General features: G+C 42.7%; 1 protein-coding gene across 3 annotated transcripts in view; it reads left to right on the top strand.

The window, feature by feature from the left end:
- Positions 1-26,884, top strand: part of CAMK1D (calcium/calmodulin dependent protein kinase ID) — a 216,429-nt gene that overhangs the window by 169,639 nt on the left and 19,906 nt on the right. For all 3 annotated transcript variants that reach the window (XM_018068141.1, XM_018068140.1, XM_008926178.2), the window contains exons 4-8: positions 1,729-1,867; positions 6,115-6,241; positions 13,973-14,048; positions 23,576-23,688; positions 25,469-25,547. In XM_018068141.1, the coding sequence (XP_017923630.1) occupies positions 1,729-1,867; positions 6,115-6,241; positions 13,973-14,048; positions 23,576-23,688; positions 25,469-25,547 (534 nt within the window). The remainder of the gene's footprint in view (positions 1-1,728; positions 1,868-6,114; positions 6,242-13,972; positions 14,049-23,575; positions 23,689-25,468; positions 25,548-26,884) is intronic.

The raw sequence follows: 26,884 nt of genomic DNA, 5'->3' as shown, positions 1-26,884 counted from the left end.
TGTATTCATTTTTAGTGGTAGCATTCTCCCCCATTTAGGTTCCAAACTTCCCTAGGAAGTGACTTCATGGCATTATTCAAACAGATTATTGCCTGGAGTGGCTGAATTACCTAGTGTTCATGTAATGGCAAGCTCCCAGTCCATATGTATTTAATGACTGTAATCATTTGTTATTTTCCCTTTATTAGGTTTGTTTTTAAAGAAAGTTTTACTGTGCTATTTATGATATGCTAAGTGGTGCAGCTTGCTGAAGAAACATATTGCATACATTTTATTTTTTAATAGGTTTTGCTTGTTAAAAGGAAAATTTTTTATTTACCCTAGTAGGACAGTTTTTTTACTGACAGTTTTATTATTTCAATTACTCAGACATTTCTTTCCTCTTTTGTTTTCCCAGATACTCCTCCAGGGAGTTTTAATGTGTCCGTTCTTTATTCAAGATTGGGTTCAGAACGTGTTATTTCTAGCAAGGCAGAGAAAAAGTGTAATATAGCAGACATTAAATAGTGAGATGTCAAAGTTTTATTTTCTTTCCTCTTTGAGTTGTGGAATCCTTTCCTCATTTGTGTCATCTGTTGATTAATAGCACTCATAATCTGCACTACTCATCAATAACTGTCTTCTCATCAATAAGCAGTGCCGGGCAGAGTCCGTGCTCTGCCTAAAGAGTTTGTGTCTGTTGATAGATGAACATAAATTGAGTAATTGAGAGGACCTCTAAGAGCATTTGGAATTGTCAGAGATGCAGACTACTTTAATAAACTACTATAGGTACTGGCAGCAACTCTTGGATGTGTTTCACTTGCCAGTGGGGAAAGGAGGATGGGACCATTTCTCCAGGGCAAAACCCAAGCTTTGGACAGTGGAGTGAGAAGTGAACCCCAAGGGATCATACTAAGAGGAACCTTGGAGCCTCAGTGGGCCTGAGTGGGTCAGCATCAAACCAAATTCACCTATGCAAAGTTCACTAGGGTGGGACAGCATGGAAACCAGTGTCTGCTCCCCTGGCTCTTGCTGGGGTAGGGTTGTGATTCCCTCTGCAAGTACTAATGAGTCTTTGACCACTCCCTGATATGTGATGGATTTGATTTTCCATCATAACCTGGCCAGTCCTTGGACTATGAGAAAATCAAACCCAAATCATAGAATCATAAAACATGCTGAGTTGAAAGGTACTCATCAGGATCATCGAGTCCAACTCCTCATCCTGTGCAGGACACACCATGTGCCTGAGACCATTGTCCAAATGCTTCTTGAACTCAGACAGGCTTGGTTCTATGACCACTTCCCTGGGGAGCCTGTTCCAGTGCTCAGCCACCTTCTAGGTGAAAAACCTTTTATGGATATCTAACTTAAACCTCCACTGACTAAACTTCATGCTGTTTCCTCGAGTCCTGTCACTGTCGTGAGAGTGAAGACATCAGTACTTGCCCCTCTGCTTCCTGTCATGAGGATGTTTAAGACTGTGATGAGATTTCCTCTCAGTTTCCTCTTCTCCAGGCTTAACAAACCAAGTGACCTCAGTTGCTCCTCATACAGCTTCTCCTCCAGACCCTTCACCATCCCTGTGGCCCTCCTTGGGACACAGCAGGGGAGCCCCCAGAGCTGCAGACAGACATATGCTCTGGCTGCCTGTGGCTGGTGCATGGCCTTGACCATCCTTTAGTGAGGTACAAAGGACATTACAAAGCACATCCTCACACTTGTGCTTCCCATGGTGTTTTCCAGAGTGTCCGGGGGAGAGCTGTTTGACCGCATCGTCGAGAAAGGGTTCTACACGGAGAAGGATGCCAGCACCCTGATCCGGCAGGTCCTGGATGCTGTGTACTACCTGCACCGGATGGGCATCGTGCACAGGGACCTCAAGGTATGGCCACAGCATCTCTCAGTCCCTGGGCAGTGTTAGCAAAGGTTTCATAACTATGTGAGTCTAAGATTTGTGCCCTGGAATGGCTGTTTCAGTGAGGTTTTACCGTAGCAGAGAAGCTTCGAAGCCTCCCCACGTAATTGGTTTTAATGAGGACTTTGCAATCACTTGTTACAATGGGAATTTCCCATGTGATGTGGGGAAAAGCCACTCGTTAAGACCCGAATTGTTGCATTAAGGCAGAAAACTCATCTCAGTTGGGATGTGTTTACTGCTGTGAAGTGTCTTGCAGGTTTGCTGTGCTGTATTTACTTTGACTTAAAAATAATTAGTAACAATAAATAGCATGGGAAAGTAGAGTGATTTCCTATCATGGTATTTGGACCAGTGTTTTTGGAGACACTCTTAACAGCAAGGGTTCTTCTAAGGACAATTGTGTGATGATGTGATATTTAGATAATTTTCCTTTCAGCTGTACCATATTGTTACATCACAACCTCTCAGCTTTTCTGGTAAAAAAAACCCTAAACATTGTTTTTTTATCATTTCCTTCCAGTATCTTAAACTGTCATTAAGACAACCAGAAAGGCTTGGATTTCATAGCATGCAGCTAAATCGCCCCATGTTTAGTATCTTAAATAATAAGTTAGCAGAGGATACTAGAAAAAGATAGAAATCTCAGAAGAAAACTGCGTGTTCAGTTCTTGAACTGCTTAATTCTACCAAAGTCTACTGCCAGAAACTAAAAATTCGGTGATCAGAATAACATGGTGGTGCTTTGGAGGGATGCTCCAAACAGGATTTTCCTTGGATGTTGATGCAGAGCTTGAATTTTCCCCCTGTACAGAGAGTAGAATTTGACTAAACAGGTCATATTATAGAAAGGCTTAATGAAAATTATTAGAGCCAAGAGCCACAAGGAAGAGATCTTTTTTTCTTTTTTTTATTTCTTAAATACAAGGTTTTATTAAATGTATTTTTAAATTCCTTCTTTGAATATAATCTAATATTAAACTGCACGTTTGGAATTTTTAACTACTCCTCTTAGCAAAGGTTGTAGTGCTGAGAATGTGACCTTGTTGTGCATTCAGATGGATGAGAAACTGTGGTTATGAGAGATACTGTTTATTTGCTTTTTATTGTCTCAAAAATTAGTGCTGATGTGAAGTGCTGTGTGGTGTAAAATAATAGATGACAGACTTGTCCCCAAATGCAAAGCATTGGGGCAGAAATGCAGCCCATTACTGGTGTAACCACCAGAACTGGTGTTCTCCAAGGTGCAGCAGTGCCCAAGACAGACAGACATGACGTTCCCTTGTGACAACCTCAGTGCAACCATTTCCTTCTGCCAGTCTTTGACTCCAGATGGGAATCTTTTAGCTGTGTGTGGGCCATTCCTGCAGGATTGCAAGCTTTTTTGCACCTTGTTTCTGCAAGAGAAATACCTCTGCCAGAAGTGAGCATCCTATGATGTTCACTTCAACAGGTAGAGTAGAATAATAGAAAGTAGAAACTTTTTTTTTTTTTTAAGTATTGGTTTGGTACATTTTTAAGACAAAACTTGGAATCCACTGAAGGAGGATACACAATGATATCCTCAAATAACGTTTCCTCCCTGGTGTTGTCCCAGATAATGGATTTTCTCTAAGGAGGCACTGGTTAGGCTTCCATCTCCTGCAGTCTTCACATACTGCCTCAGTTCCTGTTCATTTCCTGCTGTAATGTACATATAAATATTCTCATATTTTTTAGAGTTCCACAGCATTCCAATATGGAAGTATTGTTTAGTATTTTAACATGACCAGCTTGCTCCCAAAGTTCAGATTTTAGGAAATAACTTCAGACTTCTTTCTGCCACCAAAATTTTCAGAGGCAGGTCTGAGTCCTCCTAATTCAGATACTCCATTGTACAAGCTCTTGATATTCCCGTCTTCATAATTCTTGTCTTTATAATCTAAAGCATGTTGTAGCTCTCACTTTTTAAAAAATCATCTTATTTTAAAGTTCCTGTAATAACATATGAGATCTGGTGATTGGGAAGTGGATTCACGTACAAATTACTTTCAGAACTTACATAAGGCCATGCTGAATTTAGGTCAAACCAACCTTCTCCAGTGGTATTTGGGGGGAAAGACTAGGTCTTTTTCTTTTTTTGTTTGCAAGTCTTTGTCAGTACTGTATCATTTGTTAAAATTACTCAGAAAATACGGTATATGAAGGCACCTGCTCTGAATTTCTGTTAGCACAAACATACCATGATGAGAAAAACAGGGATATAATAAGGCTTTTTATGATCTCAAAATACCGAGATAAGCGTAAGTTTCAAATTATGATCCCCAAAACGAAACTCTGGGAAAGAATCCACTCTACAAAAATACAACCCATGAAACATCCATTACAAATATTTTTTGTAATTATGTGTTATTCAGATACCAAAATAGTACTTACTGTATTTGGGAAAAGCAGGTCTGAGCCCCAAGTCTCTGATCTAAGTAATGCAACAGCAGAAGAGATGGCAGCAGATGAAGTCCAGGGAAGTCTGAGATGCACAAAAGGACTGGAAGGCTCAAGAAGCTTCACTTGGTGCAGAGCCACCTTGTTAATGCTTTTTGAATTAACCATCTTGAATAATCAGAATTCTTTTAAACAAGTTTAAGTTTCATATGGATGGGTTTCTTGGACTTCCTAAATATGAATAAGTGGGAACCTGAGCTGAGTTAGCAAATATTGGTAGGAAATAACTGTCTTCCTCTAATACGAGCTCTACCAACCCCTCAGCAGATCAGAAGTGGACAAGTAAGAATCAGGGGTGACTCCAACCAAGGGCAGAACATGGCATAAAACTGTGAGCCTTAAAACAATGTCAGCATTATAATGGCCAGTTAAAGCACTAGACTTGTGAGTCATCATGAGAAAGAAACATAAATGGTAAAACTTCATATTTATTTTGACAACCAAACTGTTTCCCTTTATATCTCAGCCCAGCTGCCTAACAGCTGTGGATGTACCTTGTAGATCCTCTCATGGCCGTTGTGTCCCATGGATAAAGCCAGCACTTTATGCTGGGGCTGGGGAGCCATAAAATGCTTTAACCTCCCCTTGAAGCTGAAGGGGAACCTCAGAGTCGGGTGGAGGGGACGTCACCCTCTGGCACTTCTCCAACCCCTCTTTCCCCAGAGCACATGAAGAAGGCAGGACAGATGCTGGTGCTGCTGCACTGCAGTTGCTCCTCCCTGCAAATCCAAGCTTGGATGTTTCCCAAGGAGTTTGAGGATGTTGTGTGTCCACAGCTGCTTCTCACCATTTCCTGAAGCACACAGCAGGCCGAGGGTTGGAATTTGTACCAGTTTCTGGGCAAAAGACTACACCAGGGTTATTTTGAAACATTGGGTTCCCATCACTTTTATAGGTGAAGACCCCCAAGGTCGAGGGCCTGTTGCCACCAGCTGTCTGAGTGCCAGCAGGTGCTGGAGCTTTTTGTGAGCCCAGATATTAAGTAGGGAAAAAAGTGAACTCTCACAGCACCTAGAAAGAGCTCTGCTGTACAGCAGTAGCACAGTCAGAACACATGGATGCAGGACTATGCAGGACCAGATGGAGGATAGTTGGGCTCTCCAACCCACCTGACACTGGTATAAAAAGTCACAGGGCTTTGTGGAGTGATTTGTGCTTTCCCTCAGCATAAACAAGTTGCTGTGCTTAGTGCTACAGCATTTTTTCCTAATCAGCTCTAGCAAAAACATCCTTGCTGCAAGTCTGTTAACTGTAAAGGCATTTCCGCTCTCAAAAGTTTTTTTTCCAGTGGAAAAGATACAAAAATTCTCTAATACTACCTATTGGTTTCCTTTTTCTTTTTTCCAATGCTGCATAAAAAATTTCACTACACTACCTGGATTTACCATATTTACTTGATTCCAAATGAATCCTTTGGTTTTATCACTCTGATGTGATAGTATGTCAGACACATCTCACAAGTAAGGGATGAGCCTTAGTTCTTATCTGAGCTGCCAAAGGAGAAGTTTGTTATCCCAGAAAAATTATTCAAAGCTCAGGTGTCAGTTTCTTCCATTCTTTGCCTACAGGAGAGGATCTCCACATAGGTTGTAAGAACAACTCCAGATTTAGGGGAAACAAATTATTTTTGTGTGTGACATAACTAAGGATTGTATTAAATGCAATGCATGAGTCAACAGATGTTGTTACTGAACTTATGTATTCAAAATTCACTGTGCTTATTTCCTTTCTAGCCTGAGAACCTGCTTTACTACAGCCAGGATGAAGAGTCAAAAATCATGATCAGCGACTTTGGATTGTCAAAGATGGAGGGTAAAGGAGATGTGATGTCCACAGCCTGTGGAACTCCTGGCTATGTTGGTAAGAGATTTGGTTATATTTTATTGAAAATTAAATAACACATGTTTTCTAGTGCTGCTACATGCTGCACATGAGATTTTACAGATATTAGATATATTTCAGAACTTGATGGTGCTTTGTCTTGTGTGTTCTTTCCCTTTGGGTTGCAATCCTGTTCTGAGTTGATGGGATTCACTTTCATGTGTTTAGTCCTTTGCAAAGTGAGTCTTTTCTAACACACTGCTTGTAGCTAAATCAGGAGCACATAAAGAATAGCCTCAAACTTATTGATTCTGCAACCTATAAAATCAAGCAGCTTTTCCTAATGAAATGTATTCCTTTAATCATAAAGAATAGCATTTTCCAGATTCCTCTGATAGAAGACAGTAAAATGAAAGATCTGCATTTACTCAGATATGTTCAGTAATCCTCTCTTACAAGCACATTAAGTTACTGACTCAGATGACAGTATGCAAAAACTCTTTAGATCCTCAAGCCTTCCTGGACTTTATGAAATTGTTTCCTATCACTTATTCTTTGTTCTTCTGCCCATTTGTTAGTGATTGTACAAGGCTACTGATTAGAAGGGTGTTTGCCAGCATTCTTTAAAAATAGCTAAAGTAGCTGAATGTGAGATTTATACAGCAGGTGATGGTGGGGTCTGCGTGAGCAAAAATTATTTAAAAGGCTCACTTTGTGCATCAGACATCCAGCAAGCCTGGGCCTCCTACCATAACCCCCGATCATCAGCTGAGGCGGTAAAATTAATTTCTGGGGTATCCATGAAATCCATGAAAGTGAAAACAGCTGCCACAGGGATAGATTTGTCTGAGATTTTTCCAGCAGGAACAACTGGATGTTTTCCAGCAGTCAGAGACATCTTTTACTTAACAGCTGGCACCTCACCTGTTTCCATACTTCTGATAATACCATGGTATGAGATTATGCTGTTATGACACAGACATACAGATTTGTCCCAGGTACCTTTTTCTGGGTATAATCTTCACGCTGCACAGACACAGTCTATCCTGATAACATCAGGAAAAGGAACAGATTTCTGTGCTTTCCCATCATGAAGCCATCAGCCCATCATTGTTTTATTTTAAGACATATGAGTCAGGATGCTCTCTGCACAGCCTGGGTAGCTGTCTGGTGTAATCACACCAGACTGGAAATCTTCTTCTAAGCAGTAGCAGGAATTGAGCTGAGATAGCAATTTTCATAATTTTTGCTGTCGGCTCTTCTCTCCTTAACAAACTTGTTTTATTTTGTTCTGGAATGAGCACTGACTAGAATAAGTCTTCAGACACAGAGAAGCTCAGATATAATTTGCTGAAGTGCTAATGGAAATGAGGGAGTTTGACTGTGCTTGGGCACTGAGTGATCTCATATGGTCTCTCAGCATAGCCATTTGCATAAGAAAACTTACTATTTTGTAGAGGAAGCTCTCAGAGCCTGTGACACAAACTGTAGTGCTTTGAGAGATGTTTGAGAGCTCTCATTACTCATGGTCTGGGTGCTGATAGCTGCACAAGTGCCTCCAGGCCTGTTGTTACCTTACTGAACACAGGATTTACTCATCATGGTTCAAGAGGTCCCAGCCGCTTAATTCTGAAGTGCTGACAGGACTTTCCCCTCTCTCTCACAAAGCAAACATCTTCAAATATTTGTTCTATTTCTTTTCTTTTTTTTTTTTTTTTTTTGGACAGGAAGGAGCTCCTCTTTAGTGCTGTACTTTTTTTAATGTGATAGGTTGCTCAGACAACATTTTCCAAGCACAGAACATTTTTGTTGCCAGCCACTGTGGTGATGCCCTCAAATGGGTCTCCGTGAGTGTCACACCTGATGACATGGGTTCTGCATATGTGGTCAGCAATTCGTCCACATCCAAAAGGTTTCCTGCCTTCCAATTTGCAGCACCTGCCTAGTGCCCTCAAATCAATGTAAGAGTCGTTCCTCCTAATGGCACAACATGAATACATGTCCTCAGCTGGGTTGGGGTAGACAAATGCCACAGTCCTGGCCCATAAAGTGCCCTGTCTGCCACCTCTTTTTGTGTTTTGTGCTTTTTTCCCCCAAGATATTTTACCTAGGGTTAAATAACAGTTAGGGATCCATCACTCACATTGCATTTCCTGGTGATTTTCTTTAAAGATATGTAGAACACAACATTGTTTAAGATTTTGGTTAGTAATTGATTATTTTTCTTGGTTTAACTACTTTGTTTTTAAATTACTGGAAAAGAATTACTTGCATATCACATGTCAAAGGCACCCAGAGCTCTGTCAAGAAGTCATTAGCATCCACTCCTATTTATACTGCATCTCCACAAATGGATCCAGTCAGATCCCACTGTGCAAAGTGTCAGACAAGCTTCTGACTTGGAAGCAGACCTGATCTTAACTCATGTCTGCTACCCAAGTATTTGAAAGTATGTAAACTCTTGTCCTTTCTGTCTTATTTCCCTGTTTAGGATATACTTTCAACTCTTTGTCTTTGAGTTTTTATCTCAACTTTTCTTAGTTTCATCTACAAAGAGCAGTAGTATCCAAGACACTGAATCCCTGTTTATGTGGTTTGGAAATTCATTGAACAGGGAAAGTTGTAATTATAGTTAAATTCTTTAACAAATATCAATTTTCTTACTGAAAATCAAAGTATTACGTATCAAATTAGAGTATATCTAAAATGTGCATGACCAGTAGTGGATTAGCACTTTAGCTTTTAAAGCTCTGCCTTACAGATCAAATTACTGTTACGAGGTCTGAGATCTTGTTTTTTCAGGAGTTTTGTCAGAGATTTTAGTCCTCAGGTTAAAAGCTGATGGTTACGATAATTTAACCTAATTAGTTAAGCCACTTTTGATAAGAGGACAATCTAAATGTTTAGTTACTGCAAAGGGCATCTGACAATACAATCTTTAATAAGGAGGTCCCCCATTTTCTTATCTGCTTACTGCTCTTGTCCCCATTTTGTATGGAAAGAGTCTAGGTGATGAGCTGAGACTGGGCACCCAGCTTTTAGATAACACATAAATTGGGTTAGATGAGGTGGCTTGTGTGGCTCATTTCATTGCAAATTAGGTGTGTGGACTGGCCTACATGGATCCCACCCCATCATCTAAACTGGAGAATAAGTGATGCTTTCAAAACCCTGAGTGATGTGTGTGGTTATCAGCAAGGTTATAAGCCATTAGTGATTTATCATTTTAAACATCATAGATTTGGGCTGGTCAGCTTGAAACTATTTATAATAACTCAATTTTGATGGAGGAACTTTTCAACCTGCCTGAAGCTGAGCCATCCCTGAGGTGTGTCCAGTTGGGCACCCACCAGGAGGTGACTCTAGTCACTCAGAAAATTCCTCTAAAGACGTTTTGGCTGTTTGGGAATCAGGTATCACTGAGTGACTTTCCATGAGACCTGGTCTCTCAAAAGTTTTGGTTACTTCTGCAGATGGGACTTAGACTTGCAAGACACTTAGGAGCATTGAAAAGTTTGAAAAAAAAGTTAGAAAGCCTGTCTGAGGCAATCTGATCTCCTTTGCAGAAAGTCTGAATTATGAGCTGTGTTTGTGGCTGGCTAATATCTTAATCCTACTGAGATTTAAAATTCTTGCACTGAGTCCCAATCCAGCCTCATGTACTATTTTCTCGTACTTTCCTGTCGTACAAATTGGGCTGGACCCTGGATATGTGGTTGGTCCCTGTACAACCCACCTCACTCACTGTTTCACTTTCCGTAGTGCTTTTATGAAAGGTCATTTCACAACATTCAGCTCTACCAGAAATCCAGTTTCAGATCATACTAAAGCCACATGTTTCTCTTAACCCTGCTCAAGACCACAGCATTTAAGTAAGCAATGGATTTCCATGTTGAATTTTGACCTCTTTGGTATCCTTTGCGTCAAAGGTTTGAAAACACTCAATAAGCCTTTGGAATATCCTTATTATGAAAAAGTTACCTCAGGAGCTGTTTAGGCAGTAACATGAGTAATAAAGTAAAAATAAAGCATGGGAACCACTCTGACCAGGGTTTGCTCAGGCATAAGCACGTGACAGAGTGATTTCTCAGCTACGTTGACATATCCTGACACTGTGTTTGCTTGTGTGTGGTTGTGCCTGAGTTATGTCCCATGACAAATATCTAAATCTGACTCAGCAAAATGAAACAGGGAGAACAGGAGCACAAGAAGTCAGCAATACTGCACTGAAACCCTGATCTTCAGAAACAGCCTCAAACTTCAGTGTCTTGGCCAAACAGAACACAACAAACACTGGAGGACTGTGTGAAAAATGGACAGGAGTTGTTTTCATCCCAGGAGTCAGCAGGAGAACACTGGTTTTGTAGTGAAGCTGCCTCATGCATCTCAGCCTGTTTGCACTGTGAGGAGACTCTGTAGGACAGCAGAGGAACTCACAGTGCTCTTGCACTCTTTGACTTCAGAAGAGGGGCTGAGTTGGCCCTTTGTGCCTCCAACCATCTTCTCAGTAGTGCTGGATTGTTCCTCTCTGTCTGTCTTCTTGAGCTGGTGCTTCAGAAGTCCTAGGTGATGGGGCTGGCACCATTTCCCTTTGGTGTCCCTTATAAACTCTGCCCATATCTCACCTTCTCTCTTGGATTTCATGGCCATCCTGTACCTGTGCAGCCCATTCATGTTTCCCCTTCTTTACTTGCAGAATGCGCCCACGTGATGGAAACTGGCACATAAATATTTACCAGCTGAACTATTTGTCCATGTTTGCACCAGGCCAGTTTGCTTGGGCAGCTGAGCCATCTCCCTGCCCAATGTGAGCATGTCTCTGGTTATTTTAACCCTATTTAGATCTTTCAATTCATCCCACATTTACAGGTGATTTGTCACTCCTACAGGGAACTTCAAGGCCATTAACCTTTGTTCAAAGGCCTTCTTCCTTCTGGCATACAGTGTGTGGGAAGCCATGTAAACCACAGAAAATAGCATTAGACTGAGTTCTTGTGGGACAGCCAAATCTGCTGGGAGTAGCACCATCATGGGAGTGAAGGAGAACCACTTTTAAGCAGAGGCTGTTTTGAAGAACAGGCACCCTCATGACTTGTACATTGTGATCAACAGGCTTAAAGTATCAGAGCAATCCCCATCACCTGAGCTCTTTGCAAGAACATGGGTTGCTGGTTTTGGCACCCAGGCAGCTGCATTTTTAGGGAGCTTATTAGCATAGCTAATAGCTCACTGAGGGTAATGGCATGGTGTTCTGAAAGGATTCAAAATGTTCCTGGTCTGTACCTTTTTTTAAAACCTCCATTTGAAACGAGCACTTTAAGTTTTTCTCTTATTAAAAGCAAAACACAACTAAACAAAAAAAACCCAAACCTAATAATAAAGCAGCGGATCATCTGGCCTGGGAAGCACATTTGATGAGGCCCTGGGACCATTATCCTGTCTGGTACCTGGCACACGTTGCTGGCAATAATGGTTATTCGGCCTGAAACACAGTTCCTGGATATGGAGGAAGGGTCCAGGTTTTCTTCATTGATTTCCCTGTCTCTGGATGACTGTTGTGTAGCATTTGAGCCTTCAGTGATTCCCTAGGGATGTGTGATACTGGAAGCCTTTGCTCAGCTGGCGTCTCCCCAGCAACAGAAATGGGAGATTTGACTTTCCCCTTCTCCTTACTGCTGTTTTGTCTCCTCAGCCGTCTGTGTTGATCCTTTAACGCTGTCAGATCTTGGATTTTTTTCATTGTGTCTCCTGCTTTTGCCTCTTGGCACTGATCTACCATCATTCCTAAGAGCTCCTCTGACTTGTTTTTCAGCTCATTAAATATTTCCGTCTCTCTGTGTATCAGAGACAGATGATGCTGAGCTATCTTCTCCTGTTCCTGTTACGTGTCCGCTTATTGGAACAAAAATCAAACCCAGCCATTTGGCCTTAAAATAAGTATTTAACACCCCTGCCTTTCTTCATTAAGGTTTACCAAAGGGGGGGTAATAGCCTCCCATTTGCTCTGAGCAAATGGTGTTCTTACCTGCTTCACAGCCACCATCCACAGCAGCAAGTGTTATCAGTGCTCTTCACTACTTTAAAACAGAGAGAAATGCCTCAACAAAGCTTTGATGTTTTAAGGGGGAGAATCTTTATATAGTTCACATCCCCTCATCTCAGATTTGTTTTCTACTGTGTTAATGTGGCATATCTGTATAATGTGTGGAGCTCACTAGGATCCCTGGTGCTTAGGAGACATTTGCATGATATTTTCTTTTGGAGTTATGAGACGTATAATGTTTACCAGTCTTGAAAATTGTGTAAACAGGAGCAGAGAGTCAAAGGTAGAAGAGATATGTGAATAAAATATTGGGAATTTTGAAGGACTGGAGAGTTGGAAGACATCTAATCTAATATAAGGACAGGGGAAGATTAACTCCCTTCTTCCTCGTATTTTGTCACAAAATTCAGTCACAAGGGATGGAACAAAATAGGAAACTGAGTCTCCCAAATCCTATTTGATGCACATTTTGAAAAACATATTCTTGATTTGGTTGGCTTGCCTAGCTTAAGAAGCTAAGTCTTTGAAGAGTCCTACCAGTACACCAGAACATAGGTAGCAACTAAATGTGAGGCTCAAGTTTTAACACTTATATGTGGTTCCCAATTTTCTTTGCTGTTCTTCAAGTAATTAACGGCTTTGATGTTGTTAAGACTCCTGAGAGGAAGGTGTAACCCCCAAGAAATATTTCTGTTGGGACTTGCCCCTTCATGACTTTTTTCCAGCATTAGAACTCCAAATTACTCAGAGGAAATACTGTGCTTTTTAAAACATAGTGTGGCAAGTCTGCTTTAGGAATGCTACAGTCAGTGATTTCTGGCATTATTGTGGACATTTTGCTTTGAAAAAAAAAAAGCAAAAGCTTCTTTACATGAAACAGATTAGGGTCACAGGGTTTTCAAATTTAGGTTTAAGCATTTGTACAGCAAACTCCCAACAGGGAAAACATAATACTCCAGGATTCCCCCCAAAATACACCTTTTTAACTCTCACTAGTCTTGGATAGGAAAGCAGACCCACAAAGAGTTTCAGTAAATACTGAATTTTGCTTCTTGCAAAATTCAGAGTATGGTGGCTGAAAGCTCAGAGGTAGAAGGCTCAGTTCCTTTGCGTGTGTCCAATTCCTGCCGCTTTCCATTTCTCCCTCTGATGTGTCTCTGTTCCCAGAGGCAGAAGGACAAATTACTCCTCCTTTCTCTGATGTCCAGCAGGCTTTGAAAGGCAGCTGCTGGAAGAAATGGTGGCTGCTCTCCTTCCTCTCCTGCAGACGTAGTTTATCTCCTCCCTGACATGCTGCACTTTCTGAGCTGCCTGTGGAACTCTCTGGTTTGGCAGCATGATGTGGTGAAGCTGTGATGCTGTCAGGGGGAATGTGCATCTCTGCACCCGTACAAGGCTTGACCTCATTTTCCTCCTAAACAGGGAGGTGATGACTCTCTGCCTCTCACGTATTTTCTGTGCTTAGTTGTGTTTTCTGTGCCTAGAGACAAAAAACAGGGAGTTTTCTCCTCGTTAGGAGTCATCCTTCTTTGTAAGAATACGAGCTTCAAAAACCTCAGGACATTTACAAATGCAAGGGCTGTGTGTGAAGGGCAAAACAAGGTCTTGGGGAGCTTTAGGGTCCTGCCTCTTGACTGTACTCAAATATTTGTTCTTATAACATGTTCACAAAGCCTAGCCATGATGATGATGATGCACATGTGCTTGCTTGGTTTTTTGTTTTTCAGCTCCTGAAGTACTGGCCCAGAAACCCTACAGCAAAGCTGTGGACTGCTGGTCCATCGGGGTCATTGCCTACATCCTGTGAGTACCTGTTGGATTTTCAGTCATTGTCCCCCTTGGGACCTGCAGAATGATCTCCCACCATAGAGTTACCCGCTTAGCCTGGGCCAAATTGTTAATCTCTGACACCTATGACCCAGGATAACATGAACTCTGGACAACTCCCAGCTACATAAGGACTGAAATTTGGGCACAAGTGGTAGGAAATGAACCAGTACCCTTCAAATGCCAAAATCAGTGCTCCCACCTGAACTACACTGTAGGCAGTGGTGTGGGCTTGCCCAGATTGTGACATTGTTGAAGTTATTATGTCCCCTGCTCAGATTAGCTTTGACAGGAAACAAATTTTGCTGTTTCCATGCAGCATAGCACCATGCCTGCAGGCATATCCCAAAAAGCCACCTCTCTCATGGCATCACCCTAATGGCTTTTTGTTCCCTGGGGAGGGCACAGAGGGAGATAAGGAGGAAAGAGCTTTTAATGTATGGGAATTAGTTATTCTCATCAAAACATAATACAAAAGTATTGAAATTCTTACTGAAAACGAGGGATTGTTTTCTCATCTCATCCAACCATCAGGTCCCACAGGAGAGAGTGAGCCCTGTCGGTTCTATCACTCTTCCCTCAAGCCATTAAGCCTCTGCATTCTTGGCTGAGATTGCTCCTGTAATGGGACTAATCACTGCTCAAAGGAGGGGGGATTGATTGCTTGAGAAAGCTGCAGGACCAGGACTTCTGTGCATTCTCCAAAGTGGTGGATAGATCTCAGAACTCATGTTTATGGAGATGTAGTGCCTATCCTCATTCATTACCTGCCACCCTTCTTCATAAAGGCTTACTAGGATAATTTAGATTGGAGGGAACCTTGAGAAACCCTTTCCTTGAGGTCAGACTAGGGAACCTAGGGCTTTATTCAGTTGTTTCTCAAAATCCTCCAAAGACAGGGACTGTGGGCAACCTCTTCCACTGCTTGACTGTCCTCATGGGGAAAACATTTTTCCTTATATCCAGACTTGTTTTCATGAAAGAGGCAGCCAGTACTTTAGATGCTTTCAGTCCTTGAGCCATGGAAGTAGGTGTACCAATCACTGCTCCAGTGACAACACATGGAAGGACTGGAGAGGTGTCCAGGCTGCTGTGGTCACAGGGATACCCTGGTACCATTAGTACCAGGGTACCATTAGGGGTCATTAGTGCTATCCAGAAAAAGGCATTCATGACATTACTGGGCACCATCATCTGAATGCAGATCTGTGTGCATGAGTATATAAAATCACTGCTCATATTTGGATTGCAAAGAAAATGCAGGACTCGTTGTCTGACACCAGTTTTTAGGGATCTCTCTTGACGGGGCAGGCTGTGCTCGAGGGTGAGGGCTGTAGGTCTGTGCATGTCACTCAAATAACAACTGCACAGGTTTCTTGTGCCCAGCCTGAGAGACTTGAACCACAAGCTATTCATGCGGGTCTTCGAGAGGAGATTGGGCTTTTGCCACAGACAGATTGGGGTGACCACACAAAGCACAACAACCCTGTTCCTTCAGTCAAGAGAGCACAGAGCTGCTGTTTGGCTACTGACTGCCACAGAAACAAATGTCTTTTCCTGCCGGCATTACCAATGCCTTCTCTTTTTTTCGACTTTTCCCTTTTACGAAACTGTCACAGTTATACAACGCTGAAGAAAAAAGCAGCTCCAATGAGGCACAGCATTAAAGCATTCCTGCTTTGTTCCTTTTCTCCTTATGCAGACATTTCATGGCTTGTCAACATGAATGACTTTTTGATGGGGTTGTATAACTATTTTTGCCAGGATATACCTCACTGCTGTGTTATCCACTCTGTGCAATGTTCATTTCCTACATTTGCATTTGATCTTGAGCATGTTATATACTCCCCAAAATAGGTTTTTTATATTAAAATGGTATAGGAAGGATTTATTTATCTGCACATGTGTTTTATTATTTAAAACAAAGTCCTGCCTGAAAACATTAGTTTTATGACTGACTTTCTAATTTACATGAATATTTGAAAACTTATTGAGTGCAAAATTTTACAGGGGAATGGATTTATCTTGGAGCAGCCATCAATAGCAAGATGCAAAAAGCTTTTGCTAAACAAAGCAAAAATCAACAGTGCTGATTCTGACTTTGTTGCAAAGCCCAATGGGACATGTTGCAGCACTGAGGAAGAAAACAGACTTGCCAAAATACCTCAAAGGCTGCTTCACACGTCATGCCCTAGTGCTCTTTTTGATAAGGATAGTGCATGCTGACCCAAAGTTACTATTTTTCACAAGCAAACCTGAGCATGGAAGTCCTAGGGGTTGGGTTTTTTTAATGTATTCAGTCCATGTCAGCCATGGCAGGACACAGAGTCTTTTCTGTTGCTTTTTTAGTACTTTACTGAGTACCAGCTTCAGTGAGTGGGAAGAAGGAGGATGCAGGTGGAAGAGAGCAGTACTTTGCCTCACTTCCAGACTCAGCTGCTGCCTGGGTTCAGTTTATTGTCAAATATCCACCATGAAAATGTGTGTCCATCTGACAGCCCATGGGAGGGCTGTGAACTGTTGCATCTGGTTGCCCAGAGATAAACCTGGCTCTGCTTATCTCCAAGTTTTCAGTTCCATGTATCAATGGCTCATGCACCAAAGGTCTTTTTTGCTGGCAGACCTGTTGTTATTTCATTTGTTGTTTTTATGTGTCTTGCTGAGCAATAGGGGTGAGATAGTGCTAGGTAATATGTCCTCCACACCCAGTTTTTGAGCACATCTTCAATAGGTGGAAGATTTCAATCTCATCCCTAATCCTCCCTTCCTGAGCAAGGCTGCTCTTTCTACAAGGTTCAACTCTGTTTCCTTCTCTGTTTTCCAAATCAACATGTGCTTGGCTTGTCAAGCAAAGGCATGCACACTCCTCAAATTTAAATTCCCTGTTTGCTGTATGGGGAATTCCAACCCAGAAGGCTTAAATCAGCTCAGTAAGAATGAACCCCTATGAATTCCAGTTTGCAGGACAAGGAAGCCTTTTCAGAGTTTCTGTGCTTCAGGTAATAAGGACTTGATTTGTACTGTGTACAGTCCAAATGAATGGCAATAACATTTTGCTGCAGAAGGATCATGGTAATGTGTTTGCCAGACTGTTACAGCTTGGGTGGGATTGGGTCTGGACCAAACCAATCTTCTTCAGTATTTCTGCACGTGAACTACATCCTTCAGCTTCTGTAACAGCAGCATTTCAGGGCTCCCTTTGGTTCCCCTGATGTAGGTGCTTAGTGTTTTTGCAGTCACATACAGTGTCCTGCCTGGTCTCAAGCTGTGGCTTCAGGACAGTCCAGCCCTCCATAGTCCTGTGACATCCCTGTCAGCTGAGGACAGGGGTGCTGTGCACTTCAGCTTCTCCGATGGCACAGGACTCTTTGTCTGGGCACCTCAGCCCAGTCTGGGTCAGTGCAAGCAGTCCTTTCACCAGGGCGTGCCCTTCAGTTGCCTAAACTTCCACATTCAGTGCCACTCTGGGGCATCCAGAACAGCCACGTGCATTTGGCAGATGCAACGTGCTGTGGAGACCTTCCTTGCGGAGTGACAGATGGGGCCAAGAAGGAGACCGTGGACCATGTCAAATAGCACCAGATGTCCATGCTGAGGTGACTGGATCACACCCTGCTCTGTACTCAGAGCCCTGCTTTCACAATATGGATTAATTAGCTTTATGGAACACTTGCATCACTCTCCAGTCTCCGTTGACTCCATCTCTGTTGAGTGCAATGTGATCTTAGAAACACAGCCCACATTTCACATGTCCTTGTTTTGGTCTGGATGTCATCCTTGCTTCCAGGAACAGCCAGAAGCTGCAGATGTGGTCTTTTAAAAGAGTGGATGTCTGGGATACAGCAGAGAGGAAAAGGATCCTTCCCTAAGCTGGAAGGAGGCAGTCCTGCTGGACTGTCTGATACCACCAGTGAGGGACATGGATTTAACACTTGGGTTTGCTGTCTCAGCAGTGCCATACCACCAGAGCTGGCAGAGCCGGGGAGCTCCCAGTGTGGAATGACACTGAGACGCCTCAAGCACCAGCAGTACAGTCACCCTGGTGCAATGCTGGTAGTTAATCCTGCCCTGAGCAGCAGTTATAATTCCAGTATATCACTGCACCCATACAGATATGCCATTTCCAGCTTCACTGTCAGCACAGTTGGAGCTACTTGCACATGCCTAAAGCAGTTGGAGACACAATTTTTGCATCAGGCAATCCAAGCACAATGTCCTGCATCACGTCCCCACCTTTCCCACAGATTCTAACAGCCACTCTGGACAGACTTGTCGTTTAAGAAGATGGAAACTCAGGGGAATCTAACACCAAAGCCAGGCATAAATTAAAGATGCTGTGAGCTATTATTACTGCAAGTGGTTTGAGTGCCTGCAGACACAAGCTTGGTTTCACTTGAGAGCCCTCAGTTTATGACACTGGAAGAACAAACTGTTTCTGTGGCACCAATGCTCTAGAGAAATATTTGTTTCTGTGATATGCAAGGCAAAGGACGTCTTAGGAAAGAATACCTTTGTTTCAGTGCCAGTCTCTAATGCCTCTAGTTAATGACAGCCAGATTGCAGAGGCTGCACCAGCAGAGTTTTTATCAAAACCTCTTTTGCATGAGATGTCATTATTCACACAAACTAATTTTAGAGCCTGAAATTTCCTGTTATTCCAGTTGCAGTATTTCTGAATTGGAAACAGCCTCAGTGTTGAGCTCAGCTTTCCACTTATCACAAAATAGTTCTGATAATATGTCCAGCTTAAAAATATGAAGCTTAAGAAGAGCAAGAGACTTCACTGGATTCCCAGCAGCTGGAGTAAGGGGTTGCAAAAGCTTGTGAAACTAAACTACTGATTACATGCCTGCCTGATAAAGAGATTAAGTTAATTTATGGAAAAAATAGAAAATCATGTTTCAAAGCTGGAAAAGAACCTAGGCCAACAGAATGATATGCTTCAGCCCTTTGTTATTCATAGGCAACACCTCCTGTCTCTTCTGCACTAGACTGAGCACATTTTGCCTTGAATTTTCTTCTGATTCTGTTCACTGTTAGGACAAGAGAATTATTGGTTTGTTATTGTTGTTTATAAACAATAAGTATCTGGAAATAGATCTTGGATCATAATTTCACACTTCGCTGCTAACCTGTTTTTGATTTTCAAGTAGATGTGCATGAATCATCAGTGATGTTTGTATGGAAGGATTAACCAGGGACAGTACAAAGTGTATTATGCCAAAAGAAGTTTCCACCATCATCCTGGAGTCATAGATTGGGAAAAACTGGTCAGTCATCTCATCTGCTTGGCATCACACACAAGCCTAAGCAAGAAACTGAGGAATAACTTACTTATTTGATACTGGAAGATCAAATAGTGATGGCAAAGTACAAAGGCATGTTGGATCGTTCAGGATAACTCACACAAACACTGGGAAGACAGTCTCAAATGATTGTTACCCATCGCTTGCTTCTTAATTTGTCTTTGATTCCATAGGTTAATATGTCCTTGTCCACAGCTTTGTGAGGGCACCAGTGTCAGACAGTATGAGAGTCCCAAAATATACAGAAAAAATACATGTGTTTATCCCTATAAATAGCACTTGGATGACTTCCCACACCATACATGTCAGGTCTTTGAGCACTTACTGAATTCTTTGCTCTAATCTAACTATAAAATTGTTTGTGTGTCTTGGTCCTTGGTGCCTCTTGTGCTGCAGGCTGGGCACTGACTGTGTGAATGAGTTATTTAGCCTTTAGTATCACCCTCAATATGTAAAGACAACTTGCAGGGATTTGCTTTCTCTGCATGGTGAGGAGAAGATGTTCCTGCTGTTGTGCTCTCATGATGGCTTCTAGAAATGACTTCTGGCAATATCTTTCTTTCGTACATCCACCTGGTTTTTTTCTGTCTGCATCCCATTATTTTTAAGGCAAGACTGGAAGTAGGAGTTTAGGGGAAAATCTGTTGCTGATGTGATAAGGTCACTAAATAATTCTGAAAATCTTCTATTTGTTGAAACTGCAAGAAAATGATGACAACTTATATCTGCCTGAAACTCCCTCAGGACAGCATAGGACTTTTTTCACATCGAAGACTGAGGGTTTATTTTTGCATTTCTGCATATCTAAAGAAAAGCAGCAGAACCTCTGATAGTGAGGTCGTTTTTTTCACACAGAATGTCCCAGCAGATGGAAACAAAGTTGGTGGGATTTTGATTCTGTAAGAATTAACCAAAAACTCATTACAGACTTTGGAAAGTGGCCCAGTTGCTGAAAGTCCAAGAATATTTCCTCCAGCTATAAATTGTATGATAGGCTAATTTATTAGGGCTTTCCCTTCCCTTTCTGCAAAGCCAATAATGTTAAATATTAAAGTAACATTAAAACTTCTGTGTCTTCCTAAACTCTGTTTTTAAGAGAAAGGACAGCAAGACTGCCTATATTTTGGCTCTCACCCTGCCCCTGTGCCAGGATGCCCTGATGTTCCCCTCCCAAATGCCACCTCTTCTGACCTACAGAGCTTCCTCCCTTCTCACCTGCTTTCTGGTGCAGGTCCTCATTGATTTGCCTCCCTGAGCAATATCCTTGGCACCCCCTGTGCAGGAGGTTCATCCTGTTCCTGGACAATTCAGGATCAGCCCTTGCGCTGCACTCAGCCTGCTCTCATGTGAGGGGCTGGTTTGGAGGGATGTCCCTGACCATGATCTGTAATAGCAACAAAACTTCTCAACCTCTCACTGGCAAGCGAAAAGCTGTGCCCTGTGCCCAGCTCCCAGCAGTCCTGGTACTCTCCTGCATGACTCTGTCTCTCCTTATGCTTCACCCCTCCCAGCACCCACCGCTGTGATGGGCTTCAGGGACCTCCTGGACATGGAGGTAGATCCAAATGTGTAGATACTCAAGCCATGCATAGGAGCAGTGGAGGAGCTGGACTGAAAGGCTCTGGAGATGCTGGGGTCCTTGCTGGGGTTCACATCTCTGTGCTCCCTCCTGCAGGGGTTATAGCCCTCCATCTCTGTGCTGCTCAGAAGTTTACTCCTACATTTTGCTGCCACGAGTGTGTGTAAATCACAGCAGTCCCAACTTGTGCTCTTGTACCTTTGCCAAGGTAATTAGTACAGTGCACATTTAGAGAGAGTTATTTCTCTCTCCAGAGCAGCCTGCCAGTTCCTCAGTGTGCACACTGCTGACTGTTTGCCTTAAAATGCTTTATCAGAGCAGTTTGGGTTTGTTTACGGGAAGTGCTGAGGAAGGCAAGAAATTAATGAGGGACTGCCAGGCTTCTTATACTGAGTCTCCCGAGCCTCCCAAGGAAGAGGGACAGAGTGATGGCTCCAAGTGCCTTTGGAGGAGCTGTTTTGCATCAACCTGGGCATCTCTACCCCAGAGCCCATCCTAACAGCTGCAGTGCTGATGCTGTCAACTCCATCATTTCCACACCTCTCAGTAAGGCGCACAAATCTTGAGAGTTGTGAGGGTGGAGTAGTCACTGTCCATGGAGATGTTTAAGGAAAGACTGGATATGGAAAGACTAATAATTCTGTGAGGAGGAAATTGAAAATCAGTTTGTGTGCATCCCCACCCCAGGACTGTGGAATGTAAGCACCGATAATTATTACATTAAAACAAGTTATTTAAATTTTTTCATGCTACCGGATGTTTTTCCTTCATTGTCCCCGTTCATAGTGGCTTTTTGGCACTTGCCTAAATGCAGCATTTTTAACAGCCCTTCTAATACACCACTTCTACCACAGGGTTTCACACAGGAGTTGCATCACCCAGCCCCACACACAAGCACGTGCCAATGAAGTAGGTACACAGTCCTGCTCTGAAGGAGCATACTAGTCTGGCATGAGGTTATCTTACTTGCTTTTGATAAAGGCAGTCATTCAGTGGGACACAAATGAGGACTGGCTCATCTGCTCTGCAAGATAAAGAGAGAGATTTCTGATTCAGCTGAACCACAGTGGACTCATTATCATGCTGCAAATTTCATCAGAGTTCTCCCAGGTCAATATGGATGTGACGCAGATCAACATCTCACTCAGTATTTAAATTATTTATCAAGTACATTGGCTCTTCAGAGCTAACAAAACATTGCTCCTTTCACCCTGAAGTGTTGAGTTGGTTCAAATAACCTCCAGGGCAGCTGGCTGGCCTTGGGTTATAAATAACTCAAGTATTTAATTTCTTACAGTTCCCCCCTTTTGCTCTCTTGTTGCTGCAGTGTAGTTTCTGAGCTGGATCTTCAATCTGTTTATATAATTGCTGGCTCTCTCCAGTTAAATGCCTTATTGAGGTTGATTGACTCAGAGTTTAAGAAAAGTGCTGGGAAAAGATTATTTCAATACCAACAAAGTATGTGTAAGAATAATTTAGACCATGGACTAGAGATAAGAGATAAAAATTCATCATCTCTATATAGACCATAGAGGCAGAAAGGTCTGTTTAACTGTGAGCAGGATGGGTTTGCTAAAACCTTGGAGCAGCCTTGGAGGTAAATCTGGCACTTTGCAACCTTGGTATTAAAACTTGAAGAAGGGACATCTCTGCTGACATGTCTGTTTAGAAAGGGACAGACTACTGCCTGCAGCATCAGCTGGGTGTGAGAGATCTCTGACACTGCAGTGAGTTTTATTGGCTTAATGCAGTGCTGGATGTGCTTTTCCCACGCCTGCAGGGCTAGAGGAGCCGTGTCTCAGCACAGTGACTGTCCTGCTGTCTGCAGCACTGGGAGGGTGCACCCCGAGTGTTGTAGCTCAAACTAGGCACGTAATGTTCAATGTCCTGCTTGTCCTGGGCTTAGGCTTGTTGAGAATTCTGATTATAAACACTGAAAAACAGGACAGGACTGTTGTTAGCCTTAGGCAAGGCAGGCAGTCGGACGTGGTCAGCAAAATCACTTGCAGAAGTGAGAAAGGGAGAGGCTCTCAGTGTATCTGTGTCAGCAGCAGGTCCATGTCCAGCCCTTGCAGGCTCTGCTGCAGAGGGGGACTGACTCCTAGACATCCTTCTCGCTGTGCCTGGGGATGCAGAGCCCAGCACAACCTGCAGATGCATCCTACCCTGTGCCTGATAGCTCTGCAGGGCTCTTTGTCCTGCTTTGCACACCAGGTCTGCTGGATGTGCTGACAGTTGGGGCTCTGTGGATGTAAGGTATAGCTCATGAAATCTCCTCCTACTACATGTATAGGAAAGGGACAGGTCTATGTAATAAAACTATTCGTCTAGTTAAACACACAAAAGAATGCAGAGAGAGACTAGGATATCTGCATCAGTCAGCATGGGATCAACAGCACCAGGTTTCTAAGCAGAATTCCTCTTTGTTCAGGACAGTGCCAGTCTTCAGAAGTGGCTTTATGTACCCCTGAACAAACTTCTTTCATGTTAGCACTTGCCTACTTGAAAACTCAATGGGTCAAGTCTTAAGCAAGAGTTTCTCCTTTTTCTCCCTCCCTCTTTCTTCTTGACAAAGATGGGTCCAATGATTACATCTCTCTTTTCTTGTTCACCATTAGCCTCTGTGGATATCCTCCTTTCTATGATGAAAATGACTCCAAACTCTTTGAGCAGATCCTTAAGGCAGAGTATGAGTTTGACTCTCCATATTGGGATGACATCTCTGAGTCTGGTAAGTAGTTACTGCTCCTTTAATTGCAACAACCATACATCCATGTATGTCTATTGCTTATATCCTCCTCTGGGCATGAGAATGTCCCTTCCATCATGTCCAGAGCTCCTTTTGACTGAAGACTATTGGGAATGTGCATTTCTCTCAGCTTAAATAGTTCTGGGAATTTGTTTCTGCAGGAGAGCAAATTAAATACAATTTTGTCCAGCCACACATAAAGCACTAAAACATACCTGAGACAGAAGATGAAGATGTCAGAAGACTGTCCCAAGAAGAAAAAGCAGTTTAATTTCTCAGTCAAATACAAATGAGAAGCAGATGGTTTAAGTGTCATTAATAATAAGGTGGCAAACTGTTTTGGCTCTGTTACTGACGCTGCACTGCAGCTCCAAAGTGGGACTGCAGCGTGTGCAGCAAAAAAACCAGGAAATCATTGGCTTCCAAATGAGGTGGATGAGATGAGCAGATCCAGAAACTGAGTGGACTGTCCATGTGGTTGGATCCAGATAGCTTCACATATGCCTACCCAGCTCCCCACCCAGTGCAGAAGACATTTAACCCACAGTGCCCGTCTGTTCCTGCTCTGGTCAATCTGGCAGAGGGGCAGATACACCAACATGTTACAGGCAGATATGGTTAAAGGCTTCTGGCTGCAGCATGGCTCATGGCCTGCCAGCATCAGTGTCCACTGGTGACAGGAGGGACACATTCAGCATTGCACCCTGCATGTGTCACTGACGTGCTGTGTGGTCTCCAAGGGGTCACACAAGCTCAGTGTCCTCGCTCTTTACAACCCAGGGAAACATCTACCATTTCATGCAGGAGAAGAAATGAATTCTAAGAATATTTCATCATATAAAAATATCTCTAGAAATGCAGTTTTCTGATTCATTAGTACTACTGATTGAGGTAGGGGAGATAAAAATTGTTTTTATTATAGAGATTATTATATATGCTCTTATCTGCACAGAGAGCAACATTTCATGCTGCTTACATCTGCAGTCCAGATATCATTGTGAAGGATTGCTTAAAAATATATGTGATGAGAAGTTTTTTAAGCCTATAAGGGTTTTCAGAGAAAATATGAAGGTCTGCTGGCAGACCCCTTTGCCTTTTGGGGGAAAGTCCAGCACCTAAATCAGCACAAAGATTTTCCTGCCATATTTGGCTTTGCTGTGGCTCCTTCAGCTACACTGTCCTGACACTACTGGATGCATGCCATGCTGCAATCTCCCTTCCTTCCATTATAGTGTCAATTAAAAACATACTGCCTCATGCTCAAGGGAGTCCATTTGCCTCACTAAATTCTTTTTAAATACACAACATGTCCTCACAGCTGTCCATGTGTGTGACTGCTTGGAGTGAGCAACGTGAAGCTTCTCTTGCTGTGGCATCTGACCTCCTTCCTGCTTTTCCCACTCAGTTTACCAGCAACTACAATGATGTGACCACATTCAGGCCACAAAGCTGATAAGAGGCACGTGGCTGACCAGGGAGCTGGGAGCTGCCAGGCTTGTACTCTGCTGACTCTGAATTATCCATTCTACTCATAAATATACCTTCAGGAGTAGATGCCTTCAGCTTTTATCTGCTGTACTAAACAGTTTGGATTTGGTCCTAAGTCCTTTTGGTTATATCTATTTTAATAAATGACAAGTGGCCTAGGACCATTTTCTTGTGCTGTGGCCAGGTGGCACTTGGTAGCCTGTTGGCTGATCATCCATCAGCAGAACTGGGCATCAACTCTATTGCTTTCATTTATTCTCTCTTTTTTTTGCAGCTAAAGACTTCATTCGCAATTTGATGGAGAAGGACCCTAATAAAAGATACACCTGTGAGCAAGCAGCACGGCACCCTTGGTAAGCAGCAGTCACTGCTGTGTGAAACCCTCAGGGCAGAGGGCATCATTTTACATTTGTGGGTGGAAGTCGTTTTCCTGTAACATACTCTACTAAATAATTTAGTGCTTTTATTGTAAAAACCCCGCCTTTGTCCTCCAGTTTTTCCTGGAAGACCGTGATGGACTTTAATCTCATGCACCAGCCTGTTGAGTATCTGTGTAAGGATTAGTAAAATGCTGGATTGTGTACGTTGACTGCAGTGCAGCAGTGGCGTATGCCCAAATGACTGAACCCAGAAATCATAGCTGGGGGCCAAAGGTCGAATTCCGTGGGTGTGCAGAAGGCTTGATATCAACCTGCTCATGAGGTCCTTGCCAAGGTAATATCAGAGTCCTTTAGAGTATCCCATGAAGTAGGAAATCTTCATCTGTGCTTCACAAATAGTCCACCTCCTGCTTGCAGTACGGAGCTGTTTCCACATGCTGGTTATCCCCTGTTGTTGAATGGAAGAGATAGGCTAGAGAGGAATGAGCTGAAGGTGATTTAGCAGTAGCAATGCTGTCTCTCTGCAGGGCCTACAGAAGAGTACTTGATCTGACTGCATTTGTAATTTAGACCTCCCTAAAATGCTTTAAATTAGATGATGCCTTTTCATATGAGTGACTTTAACAACGTTACCCAAGGTTTATGCAGCTGGAACAGGACTGGGTCATTTACTTTTGACCAGCCCTGAGTGACTGAGAGCATCACCCCACACTACCACCTGCACCCTCACATGGGCTCTGAATCCAAGTCTTTTAGGGAAGGGAATGTTAAATATGAGGTGAGATATTATTTTTGTTTTTATAATAGCAGCAACAGAAAAAAGTCAATGGCATGACATTTTCTTCCCAGATGCATATTAGACTGTTTTTATACTATCACAATTGCCCCAAATACCATTTCCTTTTGCACTGTTTGTGTGACAAAAAGAAAATTTGAGTAACAAAATCCAGTTTATGGGAGATGAAGAAAAATCTGAGCTTTGGGAAATTAAACATTACAGAACTCAATATTAGCAATACAGAATAAACAATGGGAATGCAACTCCCAGCGGGAGTGAGGTGACCATTTGTACAACTCAGAGGCAAATTTTCCAAAGCCTTACATCCAAGATACATACACACACACAAAAAAAAGAATCCAGCTCTTGGCCCTGCTACATCTGTGTTGGTTGCTGGAGTGCAACAAAGAAACGTGGCACTTGCAACACACACAGCTTTTGGGCCCTCCAAAAGGAACAAAATGATAAAAAGAATTTTCATTCCTTTTCTTCTTGGTTTTTTTTTTTTCTTTTGCATGACATGGCCAAGGGC

The sequence above is a fragment of the Manacus vitellinus genome, unplaced genomic scaffold, assembly GCF_001715985.3.
Source record: "Manacus vitellinus isolate BGI_N305 unplaced genomic scaffold, ASM171598v3 scaffold_13_pilon, whole genome shotgun sequence".
In the NCBI taxonomy this organism is placed as follows: domain Eukaryota; kingdom Metazoa; phylum Chordata; class Aves; order Passeriformes; family Pipridae; genus Manacus; species Manacus vitellinus.
Note: the sequence above shows the minus strand (reverse complement) of the source record. Positions and strands in the feature narration are given on the sequence as shown.